Raw genomic sequence first — 19,819 nt, 5'->3', positions numbered from 1 at the left:
ACAGAGCCGACAACTGGCTGCAGACCCTGTGCATGCAGCATGGATCCCCAGCTGCAGCAGCAGCAGCCAGAAGCCCTGGGCTAAGGGCTGCTGCACACGGTGACCATAGAGCCCCGCAGGGGCTGGAGAGAGAGCGTCTCTCAACCCCTCAGCTGATGGCCACCATGGCGGACCCCGCTATTTCGATGTTGCGGGACGCGGATCGGCTACACGTGCCCTACTTTGATGTTCAACTTCGAAGTAGGGCGCTATTCCCATCCCCTCATGGGGTTAGCGACTTCGACGTCTCGCCTCCTAACGTCGATTTCAACTCCAAAATAGTGCCCAACACGTGCAGCCGTGACGGGCGCTATTTCGAAGTTGGCGCTGCTACTTCGAAGTAGCGTGCACCTGTAGACACGGCCTAAAGGACCCTGCCTACTTCGAAGTCCCCTTATTCCCATGAGCAGATGGGAATAAGGGGACTTCAAAGTGGGCAGGGTCCTTTTGAAAAGGAGCCCCGTCGGGACGAGCCGCACAGCGGCGAGGCGCGTCAATTTCGAAGTGACGCAGCTGCCTGCATGCTAATGAATCTCTTGAATATGTATTTCAGTGCTTCATTAGTAAACTTAGAAGTTTGGGGCTAGTGTAGACACGGCCATTGTGTCACAGTCCAGTATGCCAAGAATTTGACACAAAAAGATATTTGAGTGAATAATTGTCCAAAGGGTTTGAATTGCTCCAAATGTCCAGTATCAGTCCCCAGATTGTTTTCAGAAGGTTGTCAGTTTCCTTGTTAGAAGTGAAGTGAGAACATAGACTGCCAAAGGTCCTTTTCAGTTTAATGTGGGTAATATACTCTCTCAATTCCCTTGTGAGATAAGTGCTGTTAAATAAATAGTCTTTGCCCTTTTTTTCCCCCCATTTTACTTCCTACCAATTATCTAGAGTTTAGTAAAGCCCCAAAGAATGTTTGGTGTTACAAGTCTTCTATAAAGCAAAATGCTAAGTACTGGCATTAATGCAAACAAGGCACTTACCATCTGAGAGAAGTGTTAACACTTTATTTACATTTAAATTAAAATGGAAACTTATTTATGTTTTATGTTTCTGAAGGTGTGTGGTACATCTGCAGTGGCCTATTGTTTATTCATGCTGTAAATCCTTTGAAATGTGTTAAAATGCTTCCCACTCATTATAAAAATCCTGCCACCCACGGATTAGGACTTTGATGTCACCAATCCTGCTTCAAAGGGTTCTTTCAATGCTATTAATCACAGTTTAGCCTCTGAAGATGTAGCCAGAGAAAACATTTGGACATCTTGTGCTAGACTAGCTAAAACTTTTAAAATATATGGTGTGTTTTGCATATGTGTGCCCAGTCCACATCACTTCCTCTCCCATGTTATGCTGCAAATAGGCTGAAATGTTTCGGTTGATTCATACTGTACTTTAAAAATATGTAAACAAGTCATTCAATTGACTCCAAAGTAAAACAGTGTGGATGTCTAATCAGTCTTTAAAAATCCCCAAAGACAATAGTACTCAAGATTAAGCAGGCCTCTGTGGCCAAAGGTTAGAAGAGAGATTTTAGTTTTATCATTTGCTCATCTCTTTCATTAGTTTGCAATCTTAGATGCCATCTAAGCACATTAGGGCCTGCATCGGAGAGGTAGCCCAGTTAGTCTGCATCTTCAAAAACAAGTCCTGTGGTACCTGATAGATTAACAGATATTTTGGAGCATAAGCTTTCCTGGGCAAAGACCCACTGGCTTTATTTCAGCTCTCTCCCCCAAACTTTGAATGATTCACTGATAAATTGATTACGAGCAATTGATCTATTATGCCTCAGTGATGCTGCTGCTTTCTTCAACTTGATACACTATGACTGATGACAGACTTGTTACCTCTTAAATCACCGCTGCTCCCTGGTACCTCTCTTTTGTTACCCCTTCCATTGCTGAATGTTCCGTGATGTGGAGGATCTATGTTGAGCCAAGTTTGGCAGATGTGGTGATATCTCATAGCGTTTTTAGACTACTTTGTCATCTTTTTCCAAGATTTTCCCTCCTCTGAGCGAAATAGCAATTGGTCTTTCCCATTTGTGTTTCCATCTCTTTAACAGGCAACTTGGCACAGGCAAGAGCCAGAGTGACAGCAGCATCTAGGTCTTTGCCTCCACAGCTTAGTGCTGGACACATCAAGGTTAGTAGTATTATACTGCCTGGGAGCATTTGAAAAAATGAAAGCACTTAAGTCAACCGATATTAGTGTGTAGCTATAGACAAGATAATCAGTTACCGTATATCCACAACCGGGCTGATTTATGTCTGTTGACAGTCTGGCTCTATTTCAGAAAATACGCACCTACATCTGAATAACTATCAGGTTTTGGTTACCGCCCCATTAAAAGAGTGCAGTAAATACTAACAGATGCCATCAGAAGAATGGCAGAATTGATAGATGACAACAGATTTTAAGGACTAAGGATGATGTCTTGGCCCCACTGAAGCCAATGCCAGAACATCCATGGACTTCTGTGTGGCCAGGATTTCACTCAAGGAGTTGGAGCCTGAAAAGGTTTAATTGGGTTGGAGTATTCACTGTTATTAAGGGCAAAATGGAAATCTGACCCACTCTTCTGCTTTAGCCTGCCTTTAAGGCAAACACATTTGAAAGTGATGGATCACCAGTGTAGAAGCACTGAAAAGATACACTTCTTAATGGAACGTACAAGGATACTGTGCAATAACTTGCTGCTAGATTTCATCAAGTAAATACTGCGGCAATATTGTAATGCATTAATTTTCTTACAATTAATCACATATGATGCAGCAAGTCGTATATTCTATCATTCTGCTGGCTAGGTATATTACTAGTTGAGTTTTGTTGATTTGCTTATGTATGCCTACAAAGCACATTGTTAATAAATACTGGTAGTAACAGAGATCTTAAAATAAGATAAGAGATCTTAAAATAAGGCACAAGATATAGAAATCTGCACCTCACCTGCATTTCTGATCTCGCTCATGTGCATTCACTGCATCCTCAGAACTCTTAAAGGGAACATTAATGGTAATAGCAACTTTTCCTTATCTCCTTTGCTTAAACAACCAGAGCTTCATGGATGCGGGGGTGAAGGCCCAGGTGGGGAAGGCAAACACTGGCCCCACCCCTACCCCTTCTGCCCAGAACCAGACACCTCCAACCCCAATGTGTTCCTTCCTAGACACCTGGAGGGCTGGGGTGGCACGCTATGGCTCCAGCTCTCTCTGGAGGCCAGGGATCCAGACTGCTGCACTGAACCTCATCCCTTCTCAGGCTCAGTGAGTGGGAAGCCAGGCTGATGTGCTGTGGCTCCAGTCCTCCCAGGTGGCCAGGTAGTGTAGGCAATTTTGGGAAGGTAGTGCCTTCCCTTGCCTACATTATCTGCTGCCCATGGAGGGTTCAGATAGGAATGCTCAAAACAGCTGACTTGCTGAAATGTGCTGAAACTCTTCCTGCTCCCTCCCATGGACATTCCTCCTACTTTGGCCAGAAAACTGATATTTACATCATAACCTGACCTCCCAAAACATTTGATGTTATGTGGGCTCATGGAACTTTTGCCCCGTGTTATGTTAAAGGGTCTTTCCTCTGGCATCTTAAAAATAAATCCCATACTACACCAAGATCTTTCTCTCTATTAATATCAGGAGCATACACAATTCTGGGCAAGGGGCAGCATGACAGGTTATAAAATTATACAGAGACCTTGAATGGAATTTAGTTGCCTTTGTATCATCTGTATCCTAAATCCAATCTTTCCTTTTGATTTCTCCCCCAATATAAAATCTTGTTGTCTTGATCTAATACTACTTAGTGCTTTGTTTCCTTTACATTTTGCATGCAGTCTCCTAAATGCCTCCTCAAGGTAAGATACGTAGTTACTTTATTGAGAACCTTTTGCAACTATTTTTAGAGTTCAAAAGAGACGTCTTGAGCTCTGAACGATCACTGAAGTCCAGTAAGCATAGCCCATGTGCTGACAACAGCATCATTTGGGTCAAATGTTCATAGTTTATACAGTGCCACCTGTTCAGAGCAGATGGTAAACTGCCACAGAACAAGTGAGCACTAAAATGTTGCTAATGCTCCATGCAAGCCATGTGCTGGTTGTTTTGTGTAATTTTGTTGAGCTGTAATAGAGCAATACAATCTGCTTGTGACTGGTAACCCTGGTATTTTCATTCACAAATTCTGGTGTGATTTTCATATGAACAGCTGTGTTGACAGTATAATTGAGATGTGTGAGAAAAAATATACTGACTGTCCATATCTACCTTGGAAAAATAACTTTGTGTCCTTTGGTGAAATCCCAAGAAGTTGGTATTTTGAGTAATGGCAATTCAGCTGGGTGAGACATAGAAATGCTGGGCACCTAAACCATTATAGAGGATAATTAATACCTACCCCAATGGCAAACACTTCTGTGTTCTGTATTGACAATAGCTCTTAAATAACTATTTCATTAACTGACAGTGATAATATTTCTGTGCATCACAAAAACCCAGCAGCTGTTTTACAATTTACTTCCTGACCAGTGACACTTCATTTTATTTACAGGAATATTTAAAAACAATCATATTTTTTCTCTCAGTGATTGTGGGAGGCAACCCTTTTTAAAAATCTGTTTGCAAGGGAAATGTATTTTAGTGACTGCTCTGTGGACCCAGAGTTGTGTTACCAGGCAGAAAATCTAAAACTGAGATGTGACTCTGTGAGAAGCACTTAGCAATCTGTGATGATTTAGTAAAAGTCTGGATTAAAAGGATTAGATGGAGTCCTTGTAGTAGCAGCAAGAGGTAGGTGAAGTACAGTTTGTTGCTTAGGAAAAGGGGTCATTGCTATTATACCCTGTAGCTGTGCTGATCGGGATTACTTCTTGTCTGTGGTTAGAGAAAAACAGGGTGTTAAGCTGTATTTCCCTGAAATTCTAACCTCAGCAATTTAGATTACAGAAGAGAAGAGTGATACATATGTGGATTTTTTTTAAGTAGAACCTTTAACACATGAGCTATCTCAAAGCACATTACAAGGTAACAGATTGGATACTGTTAACACAAAGGCAAACATCAGCTGTGATGCGGTCTGTTATACCTCATCAACAGGTTGGTGAAAGAAGTAATGCTGGCTGGTACACTGAGCTTATATCATACCTTTCATTAAGTGCTAAGAGATCTTTAACATCAGCAGATCTGGGCAGAAAGCATCCTTGTTCTTAAAGGATGGTAGTCCAGCCTGCATTGCACTGTGAGGAATGAGTATATAGTACAAATCTCGGAGTGGAACGATAATAATAAGGGGTAAAAATAATAATAAAACACTAGTAAAAATAACAAAAGGTTTCAATGGGTAACCTGGAACTAAAGAACCCATTCTTTTCCTCTTTCAAGATGTTCAGAATCACTATTTTTTAATATTTTTTCTTTTTTAAACCAACTTCAGGTAATTCATAGAACCATAAGAAATCCACAAGTTCTAAGTAAATTGGCTGAATGGATTCCCAGTGTTGTTTTTCCTGCTTTCTACTCACCACTTTAGTAATCTGTTGATTGGTACTTTGTTTCTATACTGTAGTGCTGACTTGAGAGGTACCAGAAATAATGCCCGGTTGAGAATAAGTAGTGCACACATTCTTCAGGTGGTCACTGTTTTATAGTCTGTCAGGATACTGAAAGGCAAAAGATATAAGGTTTTGATTTTGATAAATCAGATCTAGGCTCCATTGCATCACAGCCAAAAATGCTCAACAAAGGGATGAGGATAAAAGATGATTGTTTGGGCTCTTCTCCATTGGGAAGGGTAATGTTGAAAAATAGATTAACAAGACTGAAATTTTGTGGACCAAGTTCTGAGAACTGCAGAGTATTCATCTTACTGAAGTCAGTAAGAATTGAATGTTCAGCACCTCTTAAGGAACTGGCCTGGTGTAAATAGAAGTCTCTGATGGACCATTGATAATGTATATGTCCGGCTGTGTCTACACTAGAGAGTTTTGTTGACAGAAAGGGCCTTCTGTTGACATAACTCTGGGAGCATCTACACACCTATAAAGCGTTCTGTCGACAGAATCTCAATGAAACTCTGCATTTGTTTCGACAGTGTTATTCCTCGAAAATGTGAGGAATAACACTTTTGTCAACAGAGTTCTGCTGATAGAAGTGCAGAGTAGATACTTCTGTCTCCAGAGAGGGCTTCCCGTTTACTGGGCAGCTGTGTTTGCAGAGCTGCGGGTCAGCTGTTCTGTCGACAGAGAGCAGCGCAGTCTGCCTGCTCTCTGTCAATGGAGCCGGTTGCTCTGTCGGTCTGTTCTTCTGTGTAGAGGCACTCTGTCAACAGACTTTCTCTCGACACAACTCTGTTGACAGACGCTTCTAGTGCAGATGGAGCCTGTGTGAAAGAATGACTTTCATAAATAGTCTACTTTGCTCTCAGATTTGGGACCTAAGAAAGTCTGTAGAACCCCACTAATGTCTGAGTTTTTGTTTCCAGATTGACACCATGGAGATAATGCGACACCCAGAGGAAACAACCAACATGAAGAGGCAAACTGTGGCTTCTTATTTTAGGGTATAATACGTAAACTTTACAAAATGCTTTTTGATTACATGAACTGATGATTAATCTAGCATTTGTATGGCCAGGTGAGAACAGTGGAGAGAGAGGATCCTGTGTTCACTTTGATGCCTCTCTAGACCTACGGAACTCTAATTCTTTTTCTTCCTCTTCCTTGCCACGTGACTGTAGTGCTTCTTGGGACTGGGCAAAGATGAAATGGTATTCTTAAATCGCCTAACCATTGTTCCTAAACCATGGAATAATATTTTTTCTATACAGGGGGTTGTGAGGGGGCCAGTGATGTGTGGACAGGGCAAGCATGGGAAGTGGGGTATGAAGCTTTGAAAGTTAAGTCAGTGGCATAAAACCATAGACCATACTGAAGAGCAGGGTGTTGCTTTGTGTAGGGAAGATGGTGGGGGGGAGGAGGGCCTGATCATCACCAAATACAGGTGACTTGGAGGAGGATGAGAGGAACAACTGCCTAACCTGCGCCACTCACAGGCCTCATACTCTTGGATGTGGTGAGATCAGATCAGGACAAGATGCACCTCAACACTTCACAGAATCATAGGGCTGGAAAAGACCTCAGGAGGTCATCAAGTCTAACCCCTGCTCAAAGCAGGACCCACCCTAACTATATCATTCCAGCCAGGGCTTCCTCAAGCCAGGACTTAAATACCTCCAGGGATGACTTCTGTTTTCAAAGATTTGTAACTCTCAAGTGTTTTAAGGGTAAACTTTATATAGTCAAGAAACGGGTTTGCTAAGCCTATGTTCCGTGCTGGCCTGCTATGACTGAACTAAAAGCCCAGACTACCCATAGTTTGGATGAAACTCTGCCAAAGCTTGTGCAAGCAAATGGGGTCAGAAGGTCTGAGACGCTGATTCTGAAGTCTAGACCAGCTGACTGGCAGTAGCTACATCTTCAAGAAAGTTGTCAAAGCAGACATTGGATCCTGGGTGCAGTGCCATTCCCAGGGTGGTGAGGGGCGTGAGAAAAGCACCCTCTGTCCCAAGCCTTCCCTGACCTGCTTCTTTCCACCCCTGCTCTGCTTCCGCCCTGCTCCGCTCCACCTCTTCCCCTGAGCCCCATCTCACCCTGCCTCTTTCTAGCACTACTGCAGCCCCTCCCAGCCTCATCGCACCCCTTCCTCCAAACCCCGAGCAACACAACCCAGCAAATGACTGGGGATGGGGCGTGGTGCCTCCCCTGCAGAATTAGAAATCAGAGTGCCCCACCTCCAGCCTGCTGACTCCCCTGAGCGGGGCTCCCAGCCACATTGCTTGCGGGAGTGGAGTGAGCTGGGTCTGGGTTGGTCTGCTTCCCCCCACTTCAGTGAAGCGCAGTGGTCTGGCTGGAAGATGGCCAAGCAGAGCAGGCAAGTGCTGGATAGCTCCACTTCTTGTGGCTCCCTCTGCTGTGAGTGCAGAAGCAGGCGTAGCCCCTGCTGCTGGTGCCAGCCTCTCCCAGTGATTCCCCAGGCTGCCCTGGGCCCCATGAGGCCTCCCTAAAGCAGCTCCCCCAAATTGTCCAACAGATACGTTGGTTCTGCCTGGGAGTGTGCCACGTAGAACCAGAGCTAGAAACAGTGACTGAATCAAGTTGGTTTAAATTAGTGTAGGTCCGTGTGCATGAGTAGCAAATATTTCAATTAAGCCGTGTCTACACGTGCACGCTACTTCAAAGTAGCGGCACTAACTTCGAAATAGCGCCCGTCATGGCTACACGTGTTGGGTGCTATTTCGATGTTAACATCGACGTTAGGCGGCAAGACATCGAAGCCGCTAACCCCATGAGGGGATGGGAATAGCGCCCTACTTTGAAGTTGAACATCGAAGTAGGGCACATGTAGCCGATCCGCGTCCCGCAACATCGAAATAGCGGGGTCCGCCATGGTGGCCATCAGCTGAGGGGTTGAGAGATGCTCTCTCTCCAGCCCCTGCGGGGCTCTATGGTCACCGTGTGCAGCAGCCCTTAGCCCAGGGCTTCTGGCTGCTGCTGCTGCAGCTGGGGATCCATGCTGCATGCACAGGGTCTGCAACCAGTTGTCGGCTCTGTGGATGTTGTGGTGTTTAGTGCAACTCTGTCTGGGAGGGGCCCTTTAAGGGAGAGGCTTGCTGTTGAGTCCGCCCTGTGATCCTGTCTGCAGCTGTGCCTGGCACCCTTATTTCGATGTGTGCTCCTTTGGCGTGTAGACGTTCCCTCGCAGCGCCTATTTCGATGTGGTGCTGCGCAACGTCGATGTTGAACGTCGACGTTGCCAGCCCTGGAGGACGTGTAGACATTATTCATCGAAATAGCCTATTTCGATGTTGCTACATCGAAATAAGCTACTTCAATGTAGGCTTCACGTGTAGACGTAGCCTTACTTAGATATATTTTTAATCTAGTAAAATGTAGTATGTTTTTTGTTGTATTTCTTGCCCAAATATGGGTATTCAAAATGGCCTGGTGGTAAAAATGGAATTTTCAGCATAAAATGACTAAATGGAAACTTGCCCAAAACCCAATTTTCATCAAAATTTGTAGTGTGTTCCTCAAGCAACTGAAATTTTTATGTTTCTAATAATTCTTAAAAAAATATTGTTTTTATTGGTGGCATCTGAAAACTGGGGATAGGGTTGGGGTTTGTTTTTAGATGTTTGTCGCTTAGGTAAAAATGAAAAAATCAGAGAAAAACTGGAATGAAAATGAAAAAAAAATACTCAAATTTTCTTAGGCTTGGATAATTATAGCTTTTTCTTTCTACAAAAGAAACATGTACAAATAGTTACGGATCTTTGCTTTTGTTTAAAATAATTGTGCTGTGGTCTCTTGTCAATTTTTTTTTGGTGATACTTTTTCCCTTCTTCCTCTTCTCTCATTGCTAGTATTCTCTGATGGATCTCTTATCCAAAATGGTGGTCGGACAACCCCACTTTGTCCGTTGCATTAAACCAAATGACGACCGAGAGGCACTGAAATTTTCCCAAGAAAGAGTTCTCGTACAGCTGCGGTACACAGGAATCCTAGAAACTGTTAAGATACGTCAACAAGGGTATTCTCACCGCATCCTCTTTGAAGAGTTTGTGAAAAGGTAAAATAGGTCTCTCTTGTAAAATAGGTCTCTCTTTAAAACTCATTCAGTAGACTGTGAAAACTGTGTGGGCATTTTTGCAGAAAATTCAGTGAACGCTGGATTGTGCATGAAGGACCAGATTCTACTTCCAACAGCAGCAGTGAAAATAAGGCACAATCCCAATGAGGTCAACAAAGCTGCACTGGTGTAAAACCAGTTTAAGTGAAACCAGAATCAAGCTCTTAATGCTCTATATCGTCATGTGCTTCTGTAGTAGGAACGAGTGCAAATGAACATTGATACCACAAATACAGAGAAACTAAATATTTGACCATTATGCAAATACTATACGCATAATTAGTGATACAAATAACACAAACCTTTTTGCAAGATCCCTAAGCACCTCTCCTCAGACATTTTTCACCACTACTGGATGACAGCATTTCAGTGGCTTTGTGGATATTGCCCATTCAGCTCGATGAATGTAAAAAATGTTTTACGCATGTTTGTGACTAAAAACGTCCTTTCATTTGCTGTGGGTTTTTCTACATATGAAAGTCTGAGCTAAATTTGAATTTAAACTTCCATGACAATGTAACTCATCAGGTATGCCCTCTTAATCCTGTAGAAGCGTATCTTTTCAGCTTAGGCTTTATCTACACTTCTAAGTCATGGTGCCGGTGCTGTTGGTAAGTAGCTAACACTATTGGGAGCCTGTTTACACTGGTGCTTTAGAGCACTGTAACTTGCTGTGCTGGGGATATGTTTTTTTTCACACTCCTGAGCACAAAAGTTACAATGCAGCAAAGTGGCAGTGTGGACAAGCTCTTAGTTTGTCACTTTGGAAGGGGTTAAGCTATACTGAAAATAGACACTCATGCAGGAATGATGCCCTATTTTGAAATACAAGTGTTCCCAGGGGAGATTGTAATTATATTGACGTAACAATATTTGGTGTAGTTATAAATGTTACAGCCAGGCAAGTCCTGTGACCTGTGAGCATTTTGACAGTCTCTGGATACTTGTGAAAATGTTTGTGCCTCCTGAAAGCATCATGATTGTAACGCAAATGTTTATTGACCTGAACATTTGTGGTGGAAGACCATAATTACCTATAACTCAAACTTGGATGTCTTTCTGAAAGATGTTCTAGCTCAGACAGAAACTATGGGCTTAATGCAGGAATTTCAAAATTCACTGGTCTGTGTTATGAAGGAGTCAGGCTAAAAGGTCCCAAAGGTCCCTTTCAACTTTAAAATCTCTGAGTCTGTGAACTATTTGCTATTCATTATTCTCTTGTTTAAAACATTCATAGTCCCTCTAGTCTCCCTTAACCCTTCCCTTGCAGGAGTGGGGCATTTGCCTCACTACACCTGGGAAAATTAGAATTAACTTCCTTGAAATGTGTCTGAAAACTAAACAGAGAACAGGCCCAGCATTATCATCAGGTTTTTCTTCCTTAGAAATTTACAAATGTATCAGATGACTTGGAAAAAGCCTGGTAAGTCTAACCCAGTACCAATTGCAGCTTTGCCAATGGCGTAGACAGGGTGCAAGTTGTATCTACCATCTTGTCAGAAGGCTCTCAGGTCTGTAGTCTAACGATGCCATTTTCTAGTGAGGAGAATCCTAGCAGGGAGAATGAGGTCCAAGAGATTAACTGAATTGCCAGCACCATAGGGGACTCCACAACAGAGCTCACAATATAGGCTTAGAGTTCCTTGCTCCAGTTCAGTCTCCAGTCCACATCTTCCCACTTCTCTTAAAATAATTTCCATGTCCCCTACTTAACAAAAATTAGCTATGTTTTAAAGTTAATCGTGGGTGAGAGAGGAAGCAAGGCTCCCTTAACTGTCTGCTGCGATTAGGCAAGTGTTTTTAGGCACTAAAGTGGTTGAAGACCTAAAAAATATTTGAGGAAAAAGATTGGCACGTCTTTGTTCATAATCAGAAAGCTATTAAACAAGTGTGAGCAAGAGTTTCAAAACGTCGGTAAATGTGAGCATATCAAAGATTTTCGAAGCCAGCAAGTTAATTGGTATTTTGATCCTTTTGAGCAACTTAACAACAAAATGGATGAGGCAGCAGTTTTTTCCCCTTGATGTTATTAAACAAATAGGTGCACTCCTTATCTCCTGTTCCATAATTGTGTTTTGTAAACTCTTAGCAGGAAATTTGAGGACAAAACAAAGTCAGAGCCATTCAGGGTTTATCAGGTGGAAGTAAACAAAAGATAAAGTCTTGTTTGCTGTTTTTAAGTAAAGCAGCCTTCATAGTGTTGTGGACCTGGAAGATAGTCATTTGGGTTTAAAAACAGATAGAGGAAAAGGAGCTTAATTCTCCTACACTCACAGATTGCTTCCTTAATCAAGGGTACAACCCTCTGTTAATAAATATGTATCTATAGATATGCCTTCCTTTGAAGTAGGGAAGAAGTAATCCACGAGCCTTATGAACACAACTGAATAATACCCCTGTCCAGGATTCTCACTAGCATGTGAAAAAGTGACATGAAGTGTTGTATAACAAGTTAGAGAGGGGGAAAAAAGGATAACTAAAATTTTCTTTCTCATTACCTTCTCTGGCTTCCACTGTGCAGTCACGGAATGCATCGCGCCGGGGCTGGGCATGCTACTATCATGCTTTGCCTGTGAACACTGCCTCCCAATGGCAGGATGATGATGATGATGATGGTGATGATTATTTATTAGATCTTGGGGCTGGGCCACACAGGTCCCTGTTGTGCTACGCACTGTACAAGTATGCAAAAAGACAGCATCTCTCCCCAAAAGTTTACAATCTAAGGCCTTGATCAGACAACTCCATCCACCCAGGCTGACTCCGGAACCTGCAGAGAGCTGCTCTGATGTTAACAGGTTCTCTGTGGACACAAGGGTCTTCCCACACAACTTCTCTGTTGGGTTTTATCAAGGGGTGAGAATAGCACTGTATTTTTTACTGCTCTGCTGTGCTAAATCTGTAATGTGTTTTCATCAGTATGCAATCCTCAAGCCATGTCCCCTCAACATATACTTTTGTCTAATCTCATTTGTTAATTCAGGAACAAATGAATGAAATTAAGCAGCAAAACATTTACAACTAAGAGAAGGATAGACTTAAAAAAGAAAAAACAAAACAAAAAAATCCCACAATCTCCGGAACTGTTTTTCCCAAGATATTTGTAAGGCTCCACAGGTCTGTCGCTTAGAATCATAGAATCATAGAACAATAGAGCTGGAAGAGACCTAAAAAAGCCACCAAGTCCAGCCCGCTGCCCTAGGCAGGACCAAACCCATCAGATCCGCCCAGCCAGGGCTTTGTCAAGGCGAGACTTAAACACCTCCAGGGATGGAGACTCCACTACTTCCCTAGGTAGACCATTCCAATGCTTCACCACCCTCCTAGTGAAAAAGATTTTCGTAGTGTTTAACCTGGACCTTCCCAACCGCAACTTGAGACCATTGTTCCATGTTCTGCCATCTGTGACCGCTGTGCACAGCCTCTGTCCAGCCTCTTGGCAACCTCCCTTGAGTAAGTTGAAGGCTGTTATCAAATCCCCCCTCAGTCTTCTGTTCTTCACACTAAACAGTCCCAATTCCCTCAACCTTTCTTCATAGGTCATATGCTTCAGCCCCCTAATTATTTTGGTCACCCTCCACTGGACCCTCTCCAGTGTGTCCACATCCTTCCTATAATTGGGGGCCCAGAACTGGATACAGTACTCCAGATGCAGCCTCCACCAAAGCCAAATAAAGAGGAATAATCACTTCTCTGGATCTACTGGCAACGCTCCTCTTGATGCAACCTAATATGCCATTAGCCTTCTTGGCTACGATGGCACACTGTTCACTCACATCCAGCTTCTCGTTCACTACAACTCCCAGGTCATTTTCTGCAGAACTACTACTAAGCGAGTTGGACCCCAGCCTATAACAATGCTTGAGATTCTTCTGGCCCAAGTGCAGGACTCTGAACTTGTCCTTATTGAACCTCATCAGATTTCTTGCAGCCCAGTCTTCTAATTTGTCTAAGTCACTTTGAATCCTATCCCTACCCTCCAGAGTATCTACCTCTACCGCTAGCTTAGTATCATCCGCAAACTTGCTGAGAGAGCACTCCAACCCCTCATCCAGGTCATTGATAAATATGTTGAACAGAACAGGACCGAGAACTGAACCTTGGGGCACTCCACTAGAAACTGACTGCCATCCCGACATTGAGCCATTGATCGCTACCCGCTGGACCTGCCTTCTAGCCAGCTTTCTATCCATCTTACCATCCATTTATCCAATCCATATTACTTTAACTTGCTGACAAGAATACTGTGGGAGACCATATCAAAAGCTTTGCTAAAGTCAAGATAAATCACATCCATTGATTTGTTTCCCCTGTCCACAGAGCCAGTGATCTCACTGTAGAAACTAATCAGACTGGTCAGGCATGACTTCCCTTCGTGAATCCATGCTGACTCTTCCTGATGTCTTTCCACTCCTCCAAGTGTCTCAAAATGACTTCCTTGAGGAGCCCCTCCATGATTTTTCCAGGGACTGATGTAAGACTGACCAGCTTATAGTTTTCTGGATCACCTTTCTTCCCTTTTTTAAAGATGGGCACTACATTTGCCTTTTTCCAATCATCTGGGATCTCTCCTGATCTCCATGACTTTTCAAAGATAATGGCCAACAGCTCGTTAATGACATAAGCCAACTCCCTCAGAACCCTTGGATGAATTAGGTCTGGGCCCATGGATTTATGTACATTTAGCTTTTTTAGATCGCTCCTAACTTGTTCTTCCCCCACCAGGGCTGTCTACCTTCATCCTACAGTGCATCACTTATCGCATTAGTCTGGGAGCTGTCCTTGTCCATGAAGACAGAGGCAAAGAAAGCATTAAGAACTTCAGCTTTCCCTACATCATCTGTCACTGGGTGACCTCCCTCGTGCAGTAGGGCCCCATGCCCTCTTTAATCACCTTCTTCTTGCCAACATGCCTGTAGAAACTTCTCTTGTTATCCTTCACATTCCTCGTGAGTCACAATTCCAGTTGCGCTTTCTCCTTCCTGATAACTGCCCTACATTCTCGAGCTATCTGTTTATATCCCTCCCTAGACATCTGTTCAAGTTTCCACTTTTTGTGAGCTTCCTTTTTGCGCCTAAGTTTTCCAAGATTTCCCCATTAAGCCAGTCTGGTCTCCTACCATATTTACTTCTCTTGCTGTGCATCGGGATGGTTTCTTTCTGCGCCTTCAATAGGGCTTCCTTAAAATACTTCCAGTTTTCCTGGACTCCTTTTCCCTTCATGGTAGCATCCCAGGGGATTCTGCCCATCAGGTTCCTGAAGGAGTCAAAGGCTGCTTTTCTGAAGTCCAAGGTGTGTAATTTACTGCTTTTTCCTTCCTTTGGTCAGGATCCTGAAGTCTGCCGTCACTTAGGCTGGCAGAGCTCCCTGCAACAGCTAAAACCAGTTTGCACGCCACTTCCTATGACCAGCTGTGTACCCAAACCGTGGGACAGTCTGCCTTGAGTGTTTGGCAGACAGCAGCCTCATAACTCCCGATTGGTTGGTTCCCTGCGCTGAAGAAACCCAAGGGGCATTTCAGGACGTGTGGGCAAAAGTGATCCTGTAGCTTGGGGGGTTGCAACCTGCGGTTCCGGAGCCACAGGCGGCCCTTTAAGGACTTCTTTGGGGCTCTCGATGTTATATGTGTGTGTGGTGTTCTTAAAATAGGAGTTACAAAATCTATGGCTTGACATTATCAAGGATTGTCTCATATTCACATGCATTGCGGCTCTTGTATTATTGAGTTTCTTTTGGTTGCTAAACTCTGCTATGATCAGTCCTCCTCCTTGCATCCTGACTTTTTACCTCAGCCTGGTTTGGACTTTGTCTCCTGGTTTGTACCCTGAAACTTTGCTCAGACTGGTATTTACTCTGGCCTGAAACCTCCACTACTCACAGCCTCATTTTTGCTGCTGCTCTAACTGTTGGCCCTGACTTCCCTGCTTGGAATCCTGACATCATCAAGGACAAGAGATTACTAGGATAAATAGCTTAGATGTTTAGGTGAATGATGAAAGCATATTTCTTTACATTAGATGCTTTTCAAAAGCTTCTGATGGTAGTTTTGTAGAAATGTCCCTCACCTAGAGGGTTTATCCACAGTCAGCCACCATAGGATTATATGAGATCCCACTAGTCCACAGATCTGATTTGGTATTTCAGCTCCTATGGGGGGCGGTGTGTGTTTCTGTTGGTTTTGTTTGTTTCAACATGGAGACCACTTTAGGATTGAAAACCTACAGTGAAATCCTGGTCCAGTGAAAATCAATGGGAGGTTAGTCTCTGATTCAATTGAGCCAATATTTCACCCCTAAATTCTGTAATAAGGGGCAAAGTGACTCACTAAGTGGCACTCTTTATTCTGAATCAGCACTGAGCCAACACCCTAATATGATGCTTGGGGCCATAGCTTTAGTGTCCTGGCTCCACTGTAGTCGGTGGGAGTTTTGCCTTTGAGTGCAATGGGACCGGGATTTTCTCTTGTAAATTAAATTTCATAAATTACTTGTTCCTGGACTGTCACCATTTTTGTGCCCTGTGCAACAGCTGCCAGGTAGAATTTTACTCCCGAGAGGTTTATGAACAGTGAGCAGACAAAAATGACTGCGTATGTGCAAGTGTGTACAGCCACCCGTGAGTTACATCGAGCGGTCCAAAGGAGCCCTACTGAGACTCTGACGCTACATCACACAGTCGTGCAATCGACGTGGGAATGTCTACGCTTACAGCTGTGGGGGGGAGGTGTGTGAGAGTTCTCATCTCACCTCGCTAGCTTGTTAAAAATAAGAGCGTAGCTGCAGCAGAATGAACTGCGGGAGGGTTCAGCTGGTCTGAGCACATATCTGTTTGAAGCCCTAGGACACATACTCCGGGCAGCCAACTTGTTACCTGCGGGCACATTTGCAGCCGCACTGTTTTCAGAGCACGCTAGCTTGATGACAATGTGTAAGTCTCTCTCTTTGACCTGTGAGCTAAACCTCAGGATGAAAGACGGACGTGGCCTGTTTGCCATGTCCCTTACTGAACAATGATTTCAGAGCTCTTTTAGCTGGATTTTAAAAAAGTTTAAAAACTATTATTGATACTTTTCCCCATGATTTGCATGTGTCAAGCCAGACTTCCACAGAACCGTGTGCTTCAACTGTACGGGCATGAGAATGAAGGAAAAAAAAAAAAGGGCATAGTCAATGCAACTTACGAATCTCTGAAAGTCACAGTGGTTTTTCATGGACAAAAAAGTCATGATTTGAGGGTCCAATATCTCAGGATTGACCAGGAGAGAAATAAACATTTTCTCCTGTTGGAAAGTTGAGAATCTCTCTTTGTGTCCAGGGCTCACCTAATGGGTTGAGAAATAATGGACCCCCAACCTTTCACTGAACATTAGCCAGCAGGCCTACTGACAAGGGCGATGGAGGAGGCGGTTGCCTCTGGGCCCGGTATTTCAAAGGGGTTTGGAGCTCCAGCCACCACTGGTACTTTGGTGGCAGCCAGCGCTCCGAGGCCTTTGAGGTGCTGCACCACGGCTGCGTGCGGCTGTGAGGGAATGGGGTAGCCCCAGCCCCTCAGTCCAGGCAGTGCTGAGGGCTGAATGCCCTTTTCCCTGCCCCTTCCGGGGCACAGACCCAAGCCCCCCTCCCACCTTGCCCCAGGGCTCACAGCGGCTGTGAGCCCCACTGTTAGCCACTCTGCACTTCCTATACACTTCATGTACTTTGGGGCAGAGATTTGTTCTTGGGAGGGAAAGGGCTAATTATTTCTTTGGCAGGTTAATTGTTTGAAATGTTGCTCAGTTAACTGGAGTGCTGGAAGTGGTCCCTTCTGAGATAGACTGGTGGGCTGCGTACAGGTGTAGGTAGTAATCAGATCTATGCATGATCTATGCAGTTTATCATATGACTCCATATGACAGTTCATGAGCGGGCCGAAAAGAAAGCGTCATGTGTTTATTTAAAAGTCAGTTTAATCTAATTTGGGACCAGAAACAGTCAGATTCCTCCATCATGATGATACAGTTGTTGCATGGTGTCACACCAAGGCATTTACTTGCCTCAGTATATTTGGATTTCTTTTTATGTTTAAGCTTAAATCTAAATTTCCCATGTTTATCATGCCTGATTTGCAATATGGTTTTATCCTAAATTACTGATGTGTACAGTCAATCTTAACGTCATTTTAACATACTGTTTGGGAATAAAAAAGCAGTCCAGTAGCACTTTAAAGACTAACAAAATAATTTATTAGGTGATAAGCTTTTGTGGGACAGACCCACTTCCTCAGACCATAGCCACACCAGAACAGACTCAATATTTAAGGCACAGAGAACCAAAAAGAGTAATCTAGGTTGATAAATCAGAAAAATATTATCAAAGTGAGCAAATCAGTAGAGGGCAGAAGATGGAGGTGGGGAGTCAAGAATTAGATTAAGCCAAGCGTGCAAAAGAGCCCCTATAATGACCAAAAAATTCCCATCCCAGCTTTCTCTCTGTTACTGTTTGGGAATATTATGAATATATGTGCACATCAGGCAAAAGAGTTTGTAAAGCAATGTAGAACTGTTTGTTTGGTTCATTAACGCAAGTTAAGTGCAAATTGAAACCACTACCCCCAGCCCCCTGCTCCCCCAGCTGGGGGAGCCCAGCGGGCACACAGCTGCTTGCTGCAAGGTTTCTCCCAGCTGGGAGAAACCATGCCACAAGTAGCTGTGTGCCCCCAAGTTGGGAGAAGGCAGGGGCTGCATGGCTGCCCCCCCAGCTGCCTGCTCCCCCAGCCAGAGGAATTCCAGGGGTCTCCCCAACTCACCCCCTCAATTTACATGACGTTTGATTTACACGGAGATTTCCCAGGGCGCAACATCAGTGTGGGTCAAGGGGTTACTGTACTTAAGAAGCCTATTCCTATGTTACAGAAAGATAGCTGTGTTACTCTGTTTTAGGAAAAACAAAGAGAAATAAAACATTTTGAAGAGGGACTGGCTTCTCTTTAACTAGCTTTTGTGCTCAGGAGTCAGCATCACCATGTTACAGAGGAAGACTTGACAAAATTACCATACTTAGTGATATGCATGGGGGCGTAGGGTTGGCGCCACAGCAGGATTATGTCTTTCAGACAATCAAATTTTTAAAAAATTACCGCAGACCTCAAAATTTTTACCACAGATACTTATGTCCATGTTCGGACACATTACTGACCCATGATCTTGCTGCCTTACAAAGGTGTCTAGTCAATACACAGGAAACTTGCAAATGGGAACAGGCAAAAGGAAAAAAAATGAAATATTCCTTTTTGCACCAGGTTGCGTTTAAGTTTCAATGTTTTGAAATGTTTAGATGACAGACGCACATCAATATTAACAGCCAAAGCTTTATTTCTGAAAAGTCAGGGCTGTAGTTCATTCCCTATTTTATTTTAACTAATTGATAGAATCCAGAGTAATATGTTCCTGTTATTGTTCAGATAATAAACTAATAGTAACGAGAGTGACAAAAGTGCACCAAGAGTAGATAATACTCCCAGCTTCATCTTAAACTTACATTCTCCCAGAGCATGAAATCTCCTGTAAGGGTCATTTTCTTACAGAAAAAAGCGAGGACCCCTTGCTGCATTACACTGCTCATATGCAGCAAAGCAGTGCTAAGAACACGAGACATTTTATTTGTACAAAGAGCACTGCACTGTTTTCACCTGTAAGTATATAAGCAATTTGCTTTCATCCTTAATCCACCATTCCTTCTTATCTTCTTTGCCTGCCTTTAAATCTCATTACATTTATTTATTTTCAAACATCAGGTGTACAGCTACTTCATCTTAAATCCTTAAACTTTAACCTGAGGAATTTCCTCATAGATGTTTTTTTCACATGCTTTCGTATAATTTACAGAATAATGCCATGACTTTTTAAGGTAAATCTGTTATGTACTACATTAATATTCTGTGTTTTCCTACTATGACTATAAGTTACGTGCCTTATTGTTCTTTTACCAATGATACCAGTCTTTCTTAAAGATTTTGAAATGATGCACGAAGGATTGTAAGCTCTACTAAGAAGAGCATCCAGCTGCTTAAGAAACCCATTCCCATGTTACAGAGGGGTGGCTGTGTTAATCTGTTTTAGGAA

General features: G+C 43.3%; 1 protein-coding gene across 1 annotated transcript in view; it reads left to right on the top strand.

Annotated features, from left to right (window-relative positions):
* Positions 1-19,819, top strand: part of MYO3B (myosin IIIB) — a 314,275-nt gene that overhangs the window by 178,074 nt on the left and 116,382 nt on the right. Inside the window, exons 23-25 of the mRNA XM_075001557.1 lie at positions 2,105-2,184; positions 6,514-6,591; positions 9,454-9,659. Of these exons, the coding sequence (XP_074857658.1) occupies positions 2,105-2,184; positions 6,514-6,591; positions 9,454-9,659 (364 nt within the window). The remainder of the gene's footprint in view (positions 1-2,104; positions 2,185-6,513; positions 6,592-9,453; positions 9,660-19,819) is intronic.

Source organism: Carettochelys insculpta, chromosome 8 (assembly GCF_033958435.1).
Source record: "Carettochelys insculpta isolate YL-2023 chromosome 8, ASM3395843v1, whole genome shotgun sequence".
Classification (NCBI taxonomy): Eukaryota; Metazoa; Chordata; order Testudines; family Carettochelyidae; genus Carettochelys; species Carettochelys insculpta.
The sequence above is the reverse complement of the archived record's forward strand: the minus strand, read 5'-3'. Positions and strand labels throughout refer to the sequence as shown.